The 19,135-nt window shown below is 34.0% G+C and overlaps 3 protein-coding genes across 4 annotated transcripts in view; 1 reads left to right on the top strand and 2 right to left on the bottom strand.

The window, feature by feature from the left end:
- Window positions 1-1,857: 1,857 nt before the first annotated feature.
- Window positions 1,858-7,157, bottom strand: LOC108779598 (geranylgeranyl pyrophosphate synthase). Its single transcript, XM_018547043.1, has 8 exons — window positions 7,010-7,157; window positions 4,921-5,075; window positions 4,050-4,157; window positions 3,542-3,686; window positions 2,735-2,855; window positions 2,502-2,641; window positions 2,334-2,436; window positions 1,858-2,176 (listed from the first exon to the last, which is right to left on the bottom strand). The coding sequence occupies exons 1-8, from the start codon at window positions 7,073-7,075 to the stop codon at window positions 1,944-1,946; spliced, it is 1,071 nt and encodes a 356-aa protein (XP_018402545.1). The 5' UTR covers window positions 7,076-7,157; the 3' UTR covers window positions 1,858-1,943.
- Window positions 7,158-9,320: 2,163 nt separating this feature from the next.
- On the top strand, window positions 9,321-14,749 carry Mvb12 (multivesicular body subunit 12-like Mvb12). Of its 2 annotated transcripts, none has more exons than XM_018547040.1 (8): window positions 9,321-9,390; window positions 12,442-12,582; window positions 12,653-12,851; window positions 12,941-13,094; window positions 13,329-13,412; window positions 13,483-13,828; window positions 13,921-13,971; window positions 14,051-14,749. In XM_018547040.1, exons 2-8 carry the CDS (start codon window positions 12,460-12,462, stop codon window positions 14,084-14,086), a joined length of 993 nt encoding a protein of 330 aa, XP_018402542.1. In that variant the 5' UTR covers window positions 9,321-9,390; window positions 12,442-12,459; the 3' UTR covers window positions 14,087-14,749. The 2 variants fall into 2 exon arrangements, with proteins under 2 accessions (XP_018402542.1, XP_018402541.1); XM_018547039.1 differs by lacking the exon at window positions 9,321-9,390 and adding an exon at window positions 10,102-10,204 and having other exon boundaries at window positions 13,531-13,828.
- A 703-nt stretch (window positions 14,750-15,452) lies between these two features.
- LOC108779594 (uncharacterized) overlaps window positions 15,453-19,135 on the bottom strand; it is a 34,620-nt gene continuing 30,937 nt past the window's right edge. The window contains exons 2-5 of the mRNA XM_018547038.1: window positions 18,431-18,826; window positions 17,323-18,011; window positions 16,102-17,200; window positions 15,453-16,016 (exon numbers count right to left, since the gene is read on the bottom strand). Coding sequence (XP_018402540.1) covers window positions 15,579-16,016; window positions 16,102-17,200; window positions 17,323-18,011; window positions 18,431-18,826 — 2,622 coding nt within the window. The 3' untranslated portion in view covers window positions 15,453-15,578. The remainder of the gene's footprint in view (window positions 16,017-16,101; window positions 17,201-17,322; window positions 18,012-18,430; window positions 18,827-19,135) is intronic.

The raw sequence follows: 19,135 nt of genomic DNA, 5'->3' as shown, positions 1-19,135 counted from the left end.
GTCGCTAAGACATAAATAACTTTTAAAAAAATTAATTTTTACGATCAAATCAGATTTATAGATGAATAATTTTTGTTGTTTTTAATAACTAAATATTTTCTTTGTATTCATACATATTGTATATGTACAAAATATGTGTATGTACACGCGCCTAAATCGAAAATTCAACAAGTATAAAGGAAGTGTTAAACACCGTCTTCAACGTATATAATAAATGAAGTAGCGTTTACATATATACACAAGTGGGAACAGAATACCATAAACCAGCATTGACTCCTGGCAACGTACCGATTATGTACTGAAAAACGGATTTCGTTTTTCAGTACTAATTCTATATTGGGCCAGTATTAAATAAACAACATTATAGTACTCTTCCAGCGTGTGAACCGGTATTGAATAATAATACCGAGCTAGTATATTATTAGTAGATTTTCGGTATGATATCTGTACAGAAATTAATAAAGAAATGTCTTTAAATATCAGTACAGGAACAGTATATTGCCGATATATCATCGATATCATATTCGTACTGAAATTGACAGAAGAAGTATGTCAAGCGACAATACCGAACCAGTACATTGCTGGTAGATTTTCAGTACCGCATCTATATTGAAATTGTCAAAAGTAACTGATCGGGTATCAGCATTGAAACGGTACATTGCCAGCGGATTATCTGTGCCATATTTGTATAGAAATTGGCAAAAGGAACATGTCAAGCCATTGTACCAAACCAGTACATTGCCGGTAGATTTTCAGTACCGCGTCTATATGAAATTGTCAAAAGTAACGTATCGGGTGTCAGCATTGAAACGGTAAATTGCCAGCGGATTATCTGTACCACATTTGTATAGAAATTGGTGTATTGAACTCGTCCTTTGTCTCCTAGTAACCAAAATTTTATTAAACGAACTATAATCTCTGAATTACATGTATAAATAATATAAAGATCTGACTTCTCAGAGCTGCTCTGAAAAGTCAGCATCCCTAAATGTGAATTTTGATAAAATCATTATTGCATTCGTTTGTCCACTGTTTGTCCACGTGTGTCCACCCCTTATTTTCGTTTGTCCACCCTATTATTATTACATTTTTCATAATAATGAAAAATAATCACTTGGGGGTACTACAATCTTTTTTTTTGTAAAACTTTTTTTTGGAGGGTGGACAAATGAAAATAACGGGTGGACAAACGTGGACAAACAGTGGACAAACGAATGCAATAATGATTTTACCAAAATTCGCATTTAGGGATGCTGACTTCTCAGAGCTGCTCTGAGAGCTGAAGTTATAAAATATTTATGAGATATTACTTAAAATGTTACTTATAAACATGGGGTGACACTGATGTATAATATAGTGGAAAAAAAAACAAAGTCGCTAATGTAATTTCTACAAAATTTAAACAAATTAAAAATAAATTTTGTTAAAAAAAAGGCAATATTTGATTACAAAAAGACATATTTATAAAACAAATGATATTTCTAAATTTATGTAAATCTATACATGTACACACAGCTCTTTTATTATACTTTTTATACGTATTATTGTTTAACTTTACATAATTTGACGTACAGCCAAATGGAATGTTAATTTATTAATGAATAATAACTTTTATACTCTCTATAAGTATCTCTATAAGTATCTCTATAAGTATCTCTATATCTTTTATAGAAATCTATTAATATTTCTATTTGTTATGCACGGGTATAATAAAATTATACAAATGTTAACTTTTATCAGCGAAATATGCAATAAAAACTTTATTATATATTATTTGTACACTTTTCCATAAATCATTTTTTTTTTTACATAATTTATTTATATATCATAGTATATGCATTCTTTTATCACCTGTACCATTAGCACAACTATTTTGTATAATATATATTATTTAAAAACCAGTGCAATGCTACATTATGGCGTTAAAAAAAATAATTTTAAGTTTAAAATGTTCCAGTTAAAGGATCTTTAGGCGCATCTTGGGTATCCCAATTCTTAAGCTCATCTAGGATCTTCACCAGGAGTGGGTTGCCTCCTAATCGTTCAATTTCAGTTCTCGCAGTCGAATCCAGTTCTTCAAGTACATTTCTCGTGTATTCAAAGGAACCAAATCTTTCTAATAATTTAATGCAATGACGTTTCACTTCGATATCCTTTGTTCGTTGCCGTACAATATCTTTATTAAGCATTATTAAAGAAACATATAAATTTAATTAATTATAATAAAAAATTTCAAACCTAAAGCATGTGGAACAATTAGTAAAAAATTTTGTTAATTTGTATAATAAATATACTTTTTACTAAATTAAATTAACATTTTTTATAAAGGATACTTATTATTTGCCTATCGTCGGGATTGCTTCTAAGCGCATGAATAATCGGAAAACTGAATTTTCCTTCGGTTAAATCTTCACAATAACTTTTATTCTCAGTGTACTGTAACAAGAATTAACGTAGATAATATAAATTTATTTCATTAAATCTAATATATTATCGCTTACCTCACTGAGGCATAAGTTGCAATAATCATCACGTATTTGAAAATATAATCCCAAAGTAGCTATTAGTGACGAAAAATCTTCTTCATAAGTTGAAAATAGTTTCATTAGTCTTACCGCTAAATTGAAAAGCCCACCAGTTTCTGCAAAATTAAATAATGTTTAAATCTTTTTTTAACATAAATAACTTTTTTCTATATGTACATAAATTAGAGATTGTAAATATTAGTAGTTACTTCTTATTGTCATAGTTTTGTAATCTTCCTCAGTTGGACAGATGAAATTATCTCTCCAAAAAATATCCATTCCCTGACCTCTATGAAGTTCTAATAATTGCTCCATATATACTTGCGTTGCCTGATAATAATATTATGTATCAGTAGTATATATACTATTATTTTTCAATTTCTAATTTATTTGTATATTTAATGTATAAAATACCGTGTGTTACATGTTTCTTGCAATTACATTGATACAAAGTTATATCTATCTATATATGTATCAATTTTTGATTTCTGTTTTTACACATTTAGTAATCAATATTAACCATATAATCAAATAAAGAAAAAAAAAGAGATATAAGTTGATAAAAAATCTGCACGTGACAGCAAACATGGCCGTGCAGAGTGTGTTTCGCATTTATTAACATATTAACGTAATATTTGAGTCTCTAAAAATTAATAGTCTACATCGTTAATTTTTAAAATTATTCATAATATATTATTTATAAAAATAGCTGCTTTTATCAATATTCGTTATTAACATTAAGAAAAATGTTTTAAAAAAAACAGTATGAGAAGATGAGAGAATAATAACAGTACTTTCAATTTAATTTATAAAAAAATATCCCTTTACATAAAACAATTATGTAATATTATTGTATGAATTTTAAACTTTGCATTTAATGTACATTGAAAACTCTTGTAAGTAGCACTGAGAGATGTATATCTCTCATCATGATTTGTTTTACATATCAGAATATTATGTCATAAAACGTCAAGGACAACAGAGATCACAAACATTTCTTTAATGTAGTCACTTACCGCTGGATGTTTTAAATTAATAACTCTTTCCAAAGCAATGAATAATACATAATTTGCGGCACTTAATGAGCTAGCAATTCCATAAACTGAATGTGCAACAGGAATGCCCCTTCGCATAATTGAATTATCTTGAATATCATCAATCCTGCAAAAATAAATAAAAGCTATTGTGTAATACAATGATTTTAAATTAGACAGACGAGAATAAGTAAAGATATTAAAAGAAACAATTATATTTTCGAACAAGGTTAATGTTAATACTTAAATATTCCAGTATGAATTTATATACATAGTTCCAGTTTTGCAAACTGCGTGTTAAATATCTTAAACTTCGAAAATATATAATATCGAACATAATCAAAACTAAAATAATAATATCACGTATTAAATTGACAAGCAATTCAATAATATTGATGCTAACAAGAACCTTAGAAAAATATTAATATAAAATTTGGTGTTAATGTAAGCTTCCTAAAAATTGTAAATAATTTTTTGCGAAAAATATTACCTAAACCAAGATTCAAACTCAGATCCAAAATTGAATTCCTCTAATTTGGCAAAGGCGTCCTTCCGATTCGACGGAGGCTTCAGTAATATTTGTCGCAATAACAAATAACTAGTGCAAAAAAGATAGTTTTTCTTTTTAAAGAAACTTGTATAAATAATTGTAATTCAAAATTAGACTGACAGGAATAAAACAATTAATTAAGAGAAGTAATTCAATTTTCAGTTAAAGTGAATCTCAGTGTTTATGTATTTACGTATGAATTTATATACAGGGTGTCCTACATAACTGTAATCACGATTTTTCCGGCACGTTCAATGTTCTGACAAAGCTTATTTTGAATAAAAGTTAGTCAGTTTTGAATTGGCTACAAATTGCAATATTAAAAATTTTCAAAATATTATTTTTTAAGAAAAAAGTCAAGATCACCCTAATTTTTGTAAATGACACTACATATTTTTTACTTCATAATATTATTCAATATTATTACTACTGTCAAAAGAAATTCGATGACCTGCTATACTATGACCTTAAAGTCAGATGTGTGGAATTAATAAACAGAAACGTTTTTTCGTGAAAAATTATTTTGTATTAAACTTTACATGATTTTTTCATTACATTGTTCAGTAGAAAAAATGTACCTGTAGAATAAATTTAGAAACCGATGTGGCCATTTCTGAATTCGTGATATTCCTGATATATACAATTTATTACATATGTGTATGTATATATGTTTGTATGTATTTGTAATGTAAAAAATTTGTCTTTAGTAATAGTAGCATTATAATTAATGAGAAAGATGTGTGATAAAAAAAAGACGCAAAACAAAATATTATATAATTATATATGTTGGTGTAACAAAACTCAAACTTACAGAATGCTTGAATTATGGAGCATATTTATTATATCATCGATTTCTTGGACTTTATCATCCGATATCTTTAGCCAGTAATTAAAAGCCTTTGCTAATTTTGCTCTTATTTGTTTTCCGGGAACTTGAAGGATATACCTGATTGGTTCCAATAATTTCTGCAAGAAGTTTCATTTCCAAATTTTATTTAAATTCAACTAAAAAATAGTACAAAAATAGTAAATAACAATAATATAGAAATAATAGGAGTAATAATAAGGGCAATGAGTCAAATACTGAACGCAAGAAAAATTTTCAAATTAAGTATAATATAAAATTTAAAATTTAATACAGACGTTCCGACTCCGATCGGTTCATCTTCAATGCAACAAAAATAAATTATAAAATTTCGGTGTCGCTAATAAATAAATGTAATGTTAGGAAATTATTCGCATCTTGAAATTGTAGTCCATCATGTAAAAGTTAATCCAATAACAGTAAATTCAATCTTGTTAAAAATTGTGTAATAACTAATGTCAATAATGTAAAATTCCATAATGTATATATATATATAAAAAATGTAATGTCGTCAATGATAAAATATTATAATAATTCAGATTTAAAATAATCCAATTTACAGCTTTATCGACTTCTTATGTTATTGTTAAGAAACGCAGTGAAGAAGCAAATTATTTAAAAGAAGCAAAAACGCATGAAAACAGTCTAAGAGGTAGAGAAGGACTCATCAGCAGTTCAAGAATAATTTTAAATAAAATTAGTTAGTTTTTTTATTTTTTTTTCTATAGCAATTTTGCCAAATTGATATTAATATTCTTACAAGATAGGACACAATCTTCACAATTGTGACTTAACAAAATAATGTTACGAAATAAAATTTAATGGTTTTTTTTTGTATTCAAAAGGATTAAAAACGAAGGTCGAAAAACATATACATTATACTAATTTAATAAATTGCATTTCACATACTTACATCCTGTATTGGATCTTATATAGACATTACTTATTATATTTAGATAAAAATCTAAATATAATAGTCAGGAATATGCCTATAAGCGACCATGCTACGCGAGCATGTTACGTAGTTGACTAAAACTGAAATTTATCGCATACAAAATTTCATGATCATTTTTTTAGGAAAAGAAGTTTTTGAAAAATGTATAGCGGTCTTCTTTATAAGAAACATTTTTAAATGTTATTAAAAATGTTACATTAAACTAAAGTCAAATAACAAAAAAAAAGAATAAATAAAAGTAAAGACCATTCAATGAAATTTATAAAATTAAAGAACTATTTTATAAAGTCATTTAATACATTTTTAGGATTCACATTTAATGACAAAAGTAAAAAATAAAGCAGTAAAAATAAAAAAAAGTACAAAGAGTAGAGTTAAAAATAGTTATAATTTTTATAATTGATTTTTATAATTAAAAATAAAAACAAATTCAGAAAAGATTTAACACCACATTTTCCTCTTACTTCCATATACATATGTACGTTTCTGGAGAAAAAAAAATTATATTTGCATAACTTTGTCACGTCACATATGGATACTTAAATTTTTTACAATTTGTATTGTATGGAAAACATTCATGACATTCAATAGTTCGATTTATATTCAATCGTTTTGTCAAGGACAGTTTTAAGATTCCATACAGACAATGAAATAATCATACAGTGTTTTGCAATTATTTAAGACATATCTGTTAAGACGATCTTAACGTATAATGTTGGATTGTAAAAATATCAACGTTATAGTCAGCTATTATGTGAGAATGTTATCAGTTAACTAGTGGATTGTTTCAGAGTAACGACAGTTGAAATATAACTCGACAAAGGGGAAACAATCGAGCAAGAAGATAAAATGTGAAAAAGAAGAATTGTTTAAATTTACGTTCGATATATAGAAATTTTTTTTGTAATCATAATTGTATTATACTTGTAAAATATAAAATAATATATTTATATGTTAATTATATATTTCTTTTTCATAATATAAAAAGACATTTATATCAGAAACAAATAACGCGCGCATGAGCGCTCGTATAACAGAATTAAAAAGGTGAAAAGTATACACATTATAGTAAAGACTAACCTCATCTTCCTCTGTATTACCGCTCGTGGAGTAATAAAAAGGAATAGGTTTATTACAGTCCGTCATCTAAGCAGTGATGTATCTCTTCCGCAGTGATAAGTGTGAATGAAGTAGCTGCTTCGATTCAGTCAGAAATGTCAAAAATATATTTGCGACAGTTAACAGCTGATATAAACGTCAATTGTACGGTCCCTGCCGTCTGCCGGAACACTTCTGATACATTCTGATACGACTGCTTTCGTACATGCGCAGTAAAGCAAAGAATAGCTCAACTTTAAATGTAGATAGTTAATTGGGTGATACACATGCATAGATTAGAGTCCCTATAATAAGGCCAATCTGGCCAATCTTTCTAGTTTGCTAAAACATGGCGTCGTAGATATAGGTGTAGTCAACTGATGTGATACTATAAATATATCGTAAACAGTATATAATCATTATAAATAAATAAAATAACTAATTTTTTAATACATATTGATAAAAGATCACAGCCTGTGTAAAAAGTAAGTGAGATATATAATAGAAAACATGCATGCTGACATGAGGCATCTTATTGGTTCTTGAGGCTATTTGAGGCATCTTATTGGTTCCGCTATATTTTAACAACACCAATAGAATTAGTAATGACTTGGCCAGACTCCTTATTATAGGGACTCTAGCATAGATATATATATGTATATATACACATAGGCCCGTATTCAGAACGCACTTTTATCGATAAAAGCGCGCTTTTATCTCTGAAATTCTATAGTATACGTGACGTAAACTATAGCATGTTAGCGCGTTAACATCGTTGTTAGCGCGTTCTGAATACGGGCCATTATGTATAAGCCGGTTATTTATTGTATTATGGGTGCATTCAGAACGACAACTGAACGCTTTAGTAAGCGGTTCTGCGATTGTCATTCTGAATGCACCCATAGTTAATTCTAAAGACTCCATGTATGCTGTGATCTGCGGCAAACGCATACTGTGACCAATCAGGAGCCAGGCACATGTGCCGGACATTCTGATACGACTGATTTTTATATAGTGCATATGAGAAACAACCAATCTAAATCCCTCCTTTCCTTTCACTTCACGGAAAAGAACTTTGATCGGCTGATTCTCCTATGCACTATACGTTATGCTTTATGCAAAAGCTTGTGGCTTGGCTCTTAAGCCTATCGCACATGAAATGCATAACAGTGCATAAACATAACATAAGACCGCTGGACCAATGAGCATCTTATGTTAATCAATATGGCACTTTATGCTGGATGCTTATTGGTCCAACAGTTTTATGTTAATCTCATTCCACATTGGTCGTATCGTAGGCGTCGCAGGTCACAAATTTGTCGCAACAGCCAATCCAATGTGTCAATTTAAAGTCTCACGACGCTACGATGTTACGATATGTCCAATGTAGAATGGGCTTTATTATAAAGTGTGGAGCACAGAGTTTTATATAACGAATAATGTTGAAGATTGAACCAATTAAAGTTCTCTCTTTCTCCATAAAATAAAAAATTCTGATTGATTGATTCTTTTATGTTTTGCAAAAAGTGCCCCGGTATTTAAGTCCAAAACACAATGTGAGATAACAACGATAAGAACAGTGATAAAAATAGTGTAGAAACAAGCGATATATTAAAGTTAATTTGCATGGTGGAAATGAGCATAATTGAAATAAATAAACATTAAAATTGATTTTAAAATTAACAACTAATTATGATTAAGTATGATCGTCGATTGAGTCAATTTAAATTTGATTGAAATTATTCTGACATCGCGCTTTCTTGAATACCATTATGTGGCAATATTCAAAAGAATAGTAACGACCAATTAGATTGGCTATCATGTTCTTTGTTAGTCCAGCGTTCCATGGAGCAGAAATATACTGCGGAACGGAACAGCGAGATTAATCACAATCGCAGAAAGGAAAGCAGAGTAATGATGCAGAATTCTGATTGGTCTCACTATTCCGTTCGGCTGTAATTATTACTGCTCCAGCCTCACGTTCTTTCCATTCCTTCCAAGCAATCTTTCCTGCATCTTGCATCCCCATCGATTGCTTTCGTATTTCATGACAATGTCACGTGGGACGCATGCGCATCGAGATGACGCGCACTGAGTGTGGTCTGAAGTTCGGTGGCCTCGTCAATGTTCGGATTGTTTTCGGGCAGTTTCGCAAGGCGCGTCGTCGGGCAACGGGAAGTATAGTTTGTCGTCGATTGACGTCATCTCGTCTCGTCTTTTGCGCCGGTGACAGACAGAATGTGACAGAAGCCGCGCTGTCGCGTTGTGTCGCTGTGTCAGCACAAAGTGCACACTCGTGTGAAGAAGACGAAGACACAGCGGAGAGGAAACGGATAAACGTCGCAGCGCGGCGTCGCGAAAAGGTCAGTCCCTATCGAGCGCCTCGAGAGAAGGCGACGTCGCCTCCCGCGGCCGATGACACGTCCAATATAATTCGCGAAAGGGGGGAATTAAGAGAGGCATCTCCACGCAAGTTGCGTCCGTCCATCCGTTCGTCTTCCTATTCAACCTCCCTTTCTCGAGCACGTCCTTGAACGACGACGCCGGTTCCTCACTGGGTCCCGTCGCGTCGCACTCCAGTGTCTATTATTTATCTTCTGCCACACAGCACGGTATCATCTGGTATCTCCTATCGTTATCGCACCGAGATGCTTGACACATTCCGATCTTTAAACTCTGTCTCTTTAACAACAGGAACCGTGAAGAGACTGCGTAAACACACATATATCTCTACTCAATTTAGCGCTGAACGCAGCGGCGGTCTCATCGACGACGAAATTCTTTGTTGCGAACAACAGCCTGGTGCCTATAAATAATTGTAAACGGTTGAGGAATGAACTGTGCGGATTTTCCGATTGTCATCATCCTGTCCGTCCTTTTGTCTCTTTTTTTTTTTTTTCTTTCCTTCTTTTCGTTGCGAAAGCATAACTGACCTCCACGTTCCTGACGGAGCGAGTTTTTATTATGCGTGTTTTCCGATGATTTCTGCGTCATTGAAAAATCACCGTCTTTTATAATTCATAGCTCACAAAAGTAAGTCAGTTGACACCACAGCGGGGTGTATACAAGTCGAGTCAGCTGAGCGCCGAGCGACGGTCGAAAATCGCGCGACGACAGCCTCCGAGTTTGGATTTTCCCTCTATGATGAAATGCTTTTCGACGATGCGAAAGAGAACGGTGAGACTTAGTCACAGACCATTCGTTGATGTTCGCGATTACTAATACAGCGGTACATTCCTCCACGAACGCACACGTCGCTGTCCCACTTTACGTTCCTTCTTTCCTCTGTTTTGCCTTCCTCCTCGGTTGTTCAACCCCGCCCGCTGTCTGTCAGTCCGTATTTCTCGTTATTCTAGAATAAGCTGCTCCGATCCGCTAATTAACGGATAATTAAAGGATTTCGAGGCAGGCTGAATAAATAAGGCTCTTTGATGCAATCGGACATTGCGATAAGCTCGCTAATGTATAATGCTTGAATTATTATTGGAGTAATTAACGCGATAACATGGAGACCGTTAGAGAGATGGCTCCGTTGATGGATTATCGTGAATCTGCTTCAAAATTAGGGCAATGTCTTTACATATCACCCTCCTGTGCATTTCATATATAGGATTTTGCTGAGGGATGTTTAAAATTTTAGATATAAAGTTGAAAATAATTTTGTTGTATCATCAAAATAATTATGTAGGACACTCAAACCTGATGATCGATATTGCAAAATTTTTGATGTTTTAACAATCAGTTTAAACGTCCTACATAATTGGTTTGATAGTCCAACAAAATTATTTTCAGATCTCTATCTATCTAGATTTTTAGATACTTCAGCAAGGTCGTTGATTTTGTTGGATTATCACAATAATTATATAGCAGACATAAATTGATTACTAGAACGTCAAAACTTTTTGCAGCATTACTCATCGTGCTTGAGTTTACTACATAATTAGTATAATGGTCCAACAAAATTATTTTCAAATCTATATGTATCTAAAATTCTAAATCTTCAGGCAAATCATTTTAATTCTATTTTATTAAAATAATTATATAGGAGATTCAAATTGATTGGAGCACACTGCTTATCATGCTTCAGTTTACTGTATAATTATTTGATAGCCCAATAAAACTTCTTTCGTATTTGTATTCATCTAAATTTTTAGATTAGTACTTCAACAAAACCAAAAAGTTAGTTTGGATATACTATGAAAATAATTATATGGAATGCTTAAATTGATCGTTAGAGTGTCAAAACTTTTACAGCACTATTCATGTTTCAGTTTATTATAATTATTTTGATCGAGATGGTCCAAAAAGTCATTTTTAGATCTAGCTAAACTTTTAGATACTTTAGCAAAATCATTCTTTCCATATAAGTTTAAGCATGTTTGAGGCGATCACTGAATGTACGATCTGGCTAAATAGATTTGTACTTACTGGCCTTTTTATTTTTTATAACTGCTCTATATTTTTTATATTAACTATGTTAACTAAAAAAATCTGTTTTAAAATAAAAATATTAATCGATAATTTGTTTTCGAAGTTCGTTATATCCCACCGAATACACGTATCGTATATCGAGTCGAGGATCTTAAGTGCATCACACTGAGGGATTCGATCGGGTCGCTACGTCCCGTCGGATTAAACGAGAGTTTCATAGTCGATCGCTTCGCGCCTCGGAAAACTCGTGGAGCGGAGAATGTCGGTCACATCGTTGGTATTTTTGGAACGATCAGTATTTTTATGATCTATTGAAGTTACATCGCGACCGCTCTCGCGGTTTTCCGACTTTCAATCGTTTCGTTATTTCTATGATTGCGACGATAAGCTTTAGTTATATCTAATCTCGCACTGATAAACAGTTTCGATAACCGCCAGATAATGATCATTTTAATGATAATGATTGATAATAACATAATCCTCCTGTTTCTTTTATGCAACTTATTCGTGAAATATTTGCACAGACAAAGTTCAATGTTTAATGTCCAATAATAAGCAAACGTATTTGCAATGTTACATACTTAATATTTGCTTAATTTATGGTAATTGTAATATATTTAGTGCAAACTGGAATGGTTTTATTGAAGTATCTATCTTAGAAATTTAGCTTGGTATAGATCTGAAAATAAATTTATTGAACCATCAAATTAATTATATAGCAGGTTCAAACACAACGATAGTACTACAAAAAGTTTATAAGACGTTCTGTAGCAATCGATTTAAGTTTCCTTAATTATAATTCAACTTTATAATTATTATTTTTATGGTTCAATAAAATTCTTTTCGGGTTTGTGTATCTAATTAAATTTTTAGATATTTTAGTAAAATCCTTTTTTTCCATATTTAATACTCTTACAAATGTATTCATTCGATTCTTGGACACATTGCGAAAGATTCATCTAATTGGGGAATGAATTAATTAGGTATCCGAAAACACAGAAATGTTCAAGACAACCACCTGTAAGATGTTGGTTCAGGTATCAGCCGTACTACCAGATGACAGACCAATAACTGCCATTAGTGTTGTAGAAGATTTAGACAAGTGTCCACCCAACTTTATAGTGGTATGTGCATTAATTCACTTTATTGTTCTCGTCGCGGTGGTCAGAGATAATTGATACATATCTCGTTAAGGTATCGAGAACTTACGATCAGGACACCGACGCCGATCTATGGAGGGAGAGCGGACTGTTCATCAAGAAGAAGGGTAGATATATCTGCTTCTCGAAGACTGAGGGTCAACCCAACTGCGTGGTCGAGGATATTATGGTGATTAACGAACGAGACACTCCGCCGGAAGGATACAGCATGATCTCCTACACCGTGGATACGAGTAAGCCTTTCTGTTTGACAGCAATGCCTGCCGTCTGTGGATAAAAAAATGTGCAAATCTTCATAAATGAATCGCGATAAACGTTGCAGGGCAGAAGGCGTGGCGAAAAAAACAGGTGTGCTACAAAATTAGGAATAAGGACCTGTGCACGAAAGCAGTCACGGATATAATAATATGCAGCAGGACAACTCCAAACCACAAGGTTTACTCTAAACTGGCTCCTGTCGGATTTTCCGCTGCTGGGTATATCAACTCTTTTTTAATTAGATCGGCTTTAAGTTGGCATTATGAATCTGGTATCTGTAGTTTTATAATAATTTAATAGAAAGTAAACGCAATAACAAATTGTCGTAATTTACAAATATAAAAAATATACATAAATAAATACGGAATTTGTCGGAAATATACGTGGAATATAAAAAGTTAATGCAATATTTTTATCGTGATATATGTTATATCTTATATTTTTTCTTTCAGTACTATAAATGGTGTTCATGTGTGCTACAAGACCGTTGATATCACAAATGCGAATTCGGATTTGCAGTCGTACGTTAATGTAGAGTAAGTTTCAGCACATCGAGCTGAGTATCGATCGTATGCTATAAATAACATATTTTATGATACTTCCCAGCTTACTTCAAAGTCCTTCTCCAAATCCGTCGAATGGAATCTTTCACAGGCCAGCTCCCGAGAGGCCCCCGAAACCAAAGTTTTCACCAAAACCACCGGCTAATGGGATTTATCCGCATGTCGGCAGCATCGCTAACAAGGATGACGAACTCGGCAATCGAGATTATGAGGTCTTGAGTCCTAACGCGAGGATCAGGCCAACGCGGCCCGCGCCGCAACCGCCTATATCCACGACATCGACCGTCACATCCACACCCATTTACGGTACACTTCCGGGATCGTCCGATCTCGATGGGGTTCCGTTCGCGCTTAATCCTCGTCTTATTACTAATCGTAACATTGTCAGTGTGAGTATAATAATTTATAACTTGTATAAAAATTAAAGTGCAACTAAGACATTTGTTTTTATAACTTAATGATATCTTTTTTTCCTCGATAGGACAAGCTTCCTATTATCAAAGTATGGACACAGAAGGACTTAGATAGAGAGGTACATGGATTTCTTTTTTCAATTTTTAAAAATAATTAGTAATTAAGACAAATAACTGATATATGACATTTTGTTGCAGTTCTTTTATGACTTTCGTGCGGAAAGAGAAACTTGAAAGATAATAGCTTGCCAAAACTAATTCGAGTTTTTGAGCGTTTTTCCGCCGTACTTGTACGCGTTCGTATCCAATATAATGCTAGCCAACAAGCGTAAATGGAGTGCCTGAACGAGTGATTTGTACTAACACGCGAGAGAATGAAGCCTGTATGACGCTTAAAATGGGGATTGTGTAATGTTTAAGAAGGAATAAGATAAAAACGTTATCGATTTTATACGCATTTCTTCTTCCACGCCCCATATTTAGAATTTGATACTGGTGATAACGTTGTCATATTTTTATAGACTTGCGTTATTTTTTGATAGAGAGTAGAGATTTATATATGTAAAATATGTGTACACATAATGTATCATAATGCGAGATTTTCTGCGTATCGTAATATCGCATATCTCTACGCTTCTAAACACTTGAACAAACGTATAATACTGTTGAGACTAGCATCACATTCTCGCTGCACATTTAGTAGCTAACGCGATAATTCAAATGCGTGGTGAGATTGCATGCCATAAAAAGTCATTTAATTTTGTTGTTCCTCTGCCCTTTTTTTGATAGTTTTTTAATCTAGAGATTTGAATGTTTATTACATATAATTTTCTTTCAAAGTGCTGCTTTTCTTTACCTACAATAAAGTATTATTACAAAATCTTTTTCTATATATATTTTATCATCTGTAATTTTGTTTGAAAGTATATATGGTTGTGTGTAGAATGTATTGAAAAGAAACCTAATTTTAATATTGACGAAACACAACGTTTACTCTACCACTTGAATTCTCTGTTCTATTTATGAATTCACACATTGCATAAATTCATTCGATTGCACACGTATACGTGAATGTAATTTAAGATAGAAACTTGTATGTTAAACGATAATTTAATAAAAGATTGATGGTTGAGAACTACTGACACGTATTATTCATTAAAGCTAAGGTAGTGAAAGATAATAGAGTTCTTTCGATAACGTTTTTTATAAATTAAAATATACCAAAAGTCGAGACAAGTTACATTTTTTTTTTACATATGTATCTCATATAAAGACTAATAAATAATTTCACAGCAGGAATAGTTACATCAACATTTTATAAACTATCTTTCCAAGAAGGGATTAAAAATAAATTAATCACTGAAAGTGCAACTTCGAAATTTAACGACTCGTGTATCTTATAGCATATGAAAAATAACGTAATTTATATGTGTATATATGTTAATTACTCACATTTAACATCGTAACGTAACTAAAGAAACAAGGTTGTTTTTCTGTTCATCATCAATTCCCTGTTTCTCAGTCAATACTGTATAAAATTCCATTTGCACTTTAAAAGTGAGAGTCATTCGCTATGTACGAATACGACTAATAATTTTTTTTAAATTTAATTAATTGTTAGCGAATTAAAAGATCAAAATCTTTTGTAGTTTGCCTTTATCGGCGAGTTATCGGCCGACACGGCGGAGCGAAAGATATTTTTGGCCGGCAGAAGATTGGCCAATCGTCAGACAAATGGTCCAGTCCAGTGCCTGACGTGTGTTGTATTGCCAGCTGCAGTCGTCTGTATTCCGTGCCTTTCCAGCACCGCCGTAGCCTTGATCCTGCTCTTGTACTTCACGTCCTTCGGCTTCAGCATGCTCTTGTGATTGCTCAACAATCTTGATGGTGTGAGGATTGACTTGTTGCTGAGGCCGGTCGCCTCCAGGAAGTGATCATATCCGCTGCTTCCAATTTCACCGTTGCCATTACTATTACCGATACCGTTGCCGACAGCAGGAACATTGTTGTTGTCTTTGGCAATGTTATTTTCATTCTGACCAGCGTTGTTGAATCCCACATGACCAAGTCTCTCAGACCCGTCTCCTTCAGGCCGATCGGGATCGTCCGATAGATCGCACTCGTCTAAATTAAATTCCTCAAAGTTCTGTCGAATATCGAATTCCTGCAATGGAAGAAAAACCTTTTTTTTTACAAAATTACATAATTTTTTCAAAAAACATTTAATACATTTTTATAAGAGATCTTACATGTTCAAGTTCGATATGACGGTCTTTTGAACGATTTCTATCCTTCGTCTGTTCCTCGGGATCGCCGATCTTGAACTCTTCGAAATGCCGAACGATGTTCGTCACTCTGGCCGCGTTTTTTCCTTGATCCTCCTTTTGTCTTACCTGGAAGGAAGAGCGCACGTGGTTGAATCTATTCTTCCAGAATCCACCTTCTTCGCGACCTTTCGTTTCTCTCGCCGAACTCCTGGCCGAACTTTTCACCTCGTCCAGATTTAAATTTCTTGCCGCCTTTGACGACGAAGAGGATATCAGTCCTAGAATGCTTTTTTTTGTAGGATCCGCGCCTCCCGGATCTTGCTGCCTTTTTTCATCAATCAGGAACGATGGACTAGGAATTTTCTTCAGTATTAATGTGTTGTTGCGAAACTGTGGCTTCGGCGGCAACGCTGGTGGCGTTCTAGGAGGCGTTGGCGACGTCGTTATCTCCGGTAACGATTCTATATCTTCGTAATCTAAATTCTTGGCGATAGTTAATCCTCTTGCAGACATCTGCAAGCAGGTCTTCTCCTCGATTCTCTCCATTTTTAAAGGAGGACTACCCTGTTGGGATTTTGATGGAATCTTTCTTGATTCTTCGATATCGACTTTGGGTTCGATGATGACTAGTGGGATAGCCTTAGACTCCTTGGAACCATCGTCGTCCGGATCCTTTTGGACAATCCTCATACCAAACTCGTCTTCGGATGCATTTGCATCGTTCTCTGCGGTCTCTTCTTCTCTCGATGAATCTTTGTTATCCGTGACGGATTCCTCGGAGTTTTTCCTTTCTATCTCGGAGCCCACCGATTCGATATCGGACAACCTGGCTGGCTGAAAACGTACGATTCTGCCACGATGTTTAAACCTGCGCGGCACTGAGAGCACTAAATTCTCCTCCTCTTCCATATCCTGCAGCAAGATCTGATTCACGCACTCCAACACGGAATTATGATTACTATTTGGCCGGTAGGTGCTGTGTCTGAATACATCGTCGTTTAGTCGATCTTCATCCGGATCACTATACCAATTTCCACTGGTGTCCTCCACCGTCAATTCAGGCGTTTTCATCTTCGACTCGCTGCGAAAAAGAAATCGAAAGGGCCGTCTTTAAAAAATAAAGGAAAATGTAATGAAAGACCAAAAATAAAATTAAATATCTAACGAAAATTTGGATAGAGGAAAGAATTATTTGTAACGTACATATTGTTATTATTGCTAAAATCGTCTTTTGTCCTCAATTGCTCCGTCCGCTGAAGATTTCTCTCGTTCACCTCGCTGCAGGCGTTAATATAAATTGGTTCTTCTGTGTTTCTTTCTTGATTGCTTATCAGTGTATTAGTCTGCTCCTCATCCTCTGAGACAAAGTTACAGTCCATCCCGTCGTCTTTGCTCTCCGTTCTCGCGATACCCACCATTTCAATCACGTTGGGACTCTTGGACGACATCTTCTGACTCTTTATCCTTCTCTTTGTCGACACAATCGTCGTTCGACCCTTTTCTATTAGGTTCGCCTCTACGTCTTCATCTACGATCATCGTCGTCTCGTTTTCGCTGTCAGTCACTGTTGTCGGCGTGCACCTACTCGAGCATTTGTTCAAGGTTGAACCAGGTGACACGTCATCCGTACTCTCACCCTCGCAAAAGCCTTCCGTGCTAAGCAACGAAGGGCTGCCCTCCGTGGTCGTCGTGACGATGGATGCGTCCGTGTTCTCGCTGCTGGTCAGACTGGCCTTTGAGATATCGCTACCAGCGAAACTGTGTGTTTTCCTAACGCTGTTCCGGTCCAATTCGTCCAGAATACTAGACGATGCCGGGTTCAGCCGCGTAATTATCTCACACTTGAGACTTGCGATCTCTTTGCCAATACCGCTCTCCTGCAGCGTTTCTCTCTGAAAGAGATTAATCGAATAAATTTAAATTTAGAAAATACAGAACGTGAAAAGTATAGAATTCTATTACTTTTATATTATCTTTGCTTTTTTAAAATAAATTAAAACACGGAAAGTAAATTTATTGAAATATCTAAAAATTTAACTAGATCAGAAAATAATTTTGTTGTACCATCAAAATAATTATGTAAGGCGCTCAAGCTGGTTGCTAGAAAGTCAAAATTTTTTTTGCAACATTGCTTTCACACATGCTTGAGATCTTTATATAATTATTTTGATAATACAACTAAATTATTTTTAGATTTATATATGTATAATTAAATGTTTAGATACTTAAGCAAAATCGTTTTTTCCGTGAATCTTTTAATCGTAGATAGACCTATGTGTTTTAATTATTACATGATTTTTTGTCAAATTACGTGTAAATTGCCAAAGTCCTTCTGCAGATTCTTGTCGATATTAGTGTTGACCTCGACATCGACAGCCGGCGTCGTTCGATCGCGCTTGCTCTTTATATAGTTTTTTGTATACCGCCTGAGCATCGCGATCTCCAATTGCTGATTCCTGATAACATTGTCCTTTTCGCAGAGCATCTGCCTGATAGACTTTTGCTCCTGCTTAAGGCGTGCCTCCAGGAACAGCAGTGCCCGCAGTATCCTCGAGAGCTGCTGATCTCGCAGAATCTTCTCAGATTCATGACCGGCGCTACGGTGGTCCAGCTCCTTTACCAGCTCCCGGCATTTTTTCGTGGCGGTTTTCAGGGCGTCCTGAGTTCGCGCCAGTTCCTGCTTGAGCGTCCGGACTTCGGTTTCCATCTGGAAAACAGTTCCAACAAATAAATCTCCAGTTCTCAATATAATATTTCACAGGTACCTGAGAAATATGTTTTTGCATGTTAAAGATTATTGTTACGAGATCGAATCTTAACAATCCGATCAACTAGAAATCGATCTTTTTTTTCGTGAAAATATTAGATTACGAATGGAAACACTTACATTTTACAGACATAGATTAAATATTAAGGAATTAAACTTTTATCCGATTAATATTATATGTAGAATAACAGATTCTCTTAAAAGAGTCTCTTTATAGATTCTTCCTATCATCTAAATTCCTACATTCTC

This window comes from Cyphomyrmex costatus, unplaced genomic scaffold (assembly GCF_001594065.2).
Source record: "Cyphomyrmex costatus isolate MS0001 unplaced genomic scaffold, Ccosl1.0 scaffold600, whole genome shotgun sequence".
NCBI classification, from domain to species: Eukaryota; Metazoa; Arthropoda; class Insecta; order Hymenoptera; family Formicidae; genus Cyphomyrmex; species Cyphomyrmex costatus.
Note: the sequence above shows the minus strand (reverse complement) of the source record. Positions and strands in the feature narration are given on the sequence as shown.

Excerpts from the sequence above, each read along its gene's own strand:
- LOC108779598 (XM_018547043.1), bottom strand. The coding sequence starts at position 7,075 with ATGACGGACTGTAATAAACCTATTCCTTTTTATTACTCCACGAGCGGT. Across the intron at positions 3,687-4,049 it reads GAGTTTGAATCTTGGTTTAG|GATTGATGATATTCAAGATA; the intron begins GTAATATTTTTC and ends TTATTTTTGCAG. Across the intron at positions 2,856-3,541 it reads TTAATTTAAAACATCCAGCG|GCAACGCAAGTATATATGGA; the intron begins GTAAGTGACTAC and ends TATTATTATCAG.
- Mvb12 (XM_018547039.1), top strand. The coding sequence starts at position 10,169 with ATGATGAAATGCTTTTCGACGATGCGAAAGAGAACG. Across the intron at positions 10,205-12,441 it reads CGACGATGCGAAAGAGAACG|GTATCCGAAAACACAGAAAT; the intron begins GTGAGACTTAGT and ends TGAATTAATTAG. Across the intron at positions 13,972-14,050 it reads AGAAGGACTTAGATAGAGAG|TTCTTTTATGACTTTCGTGC; the intron begins GTACATGGATTT and ends ATTTTGTTGCAG.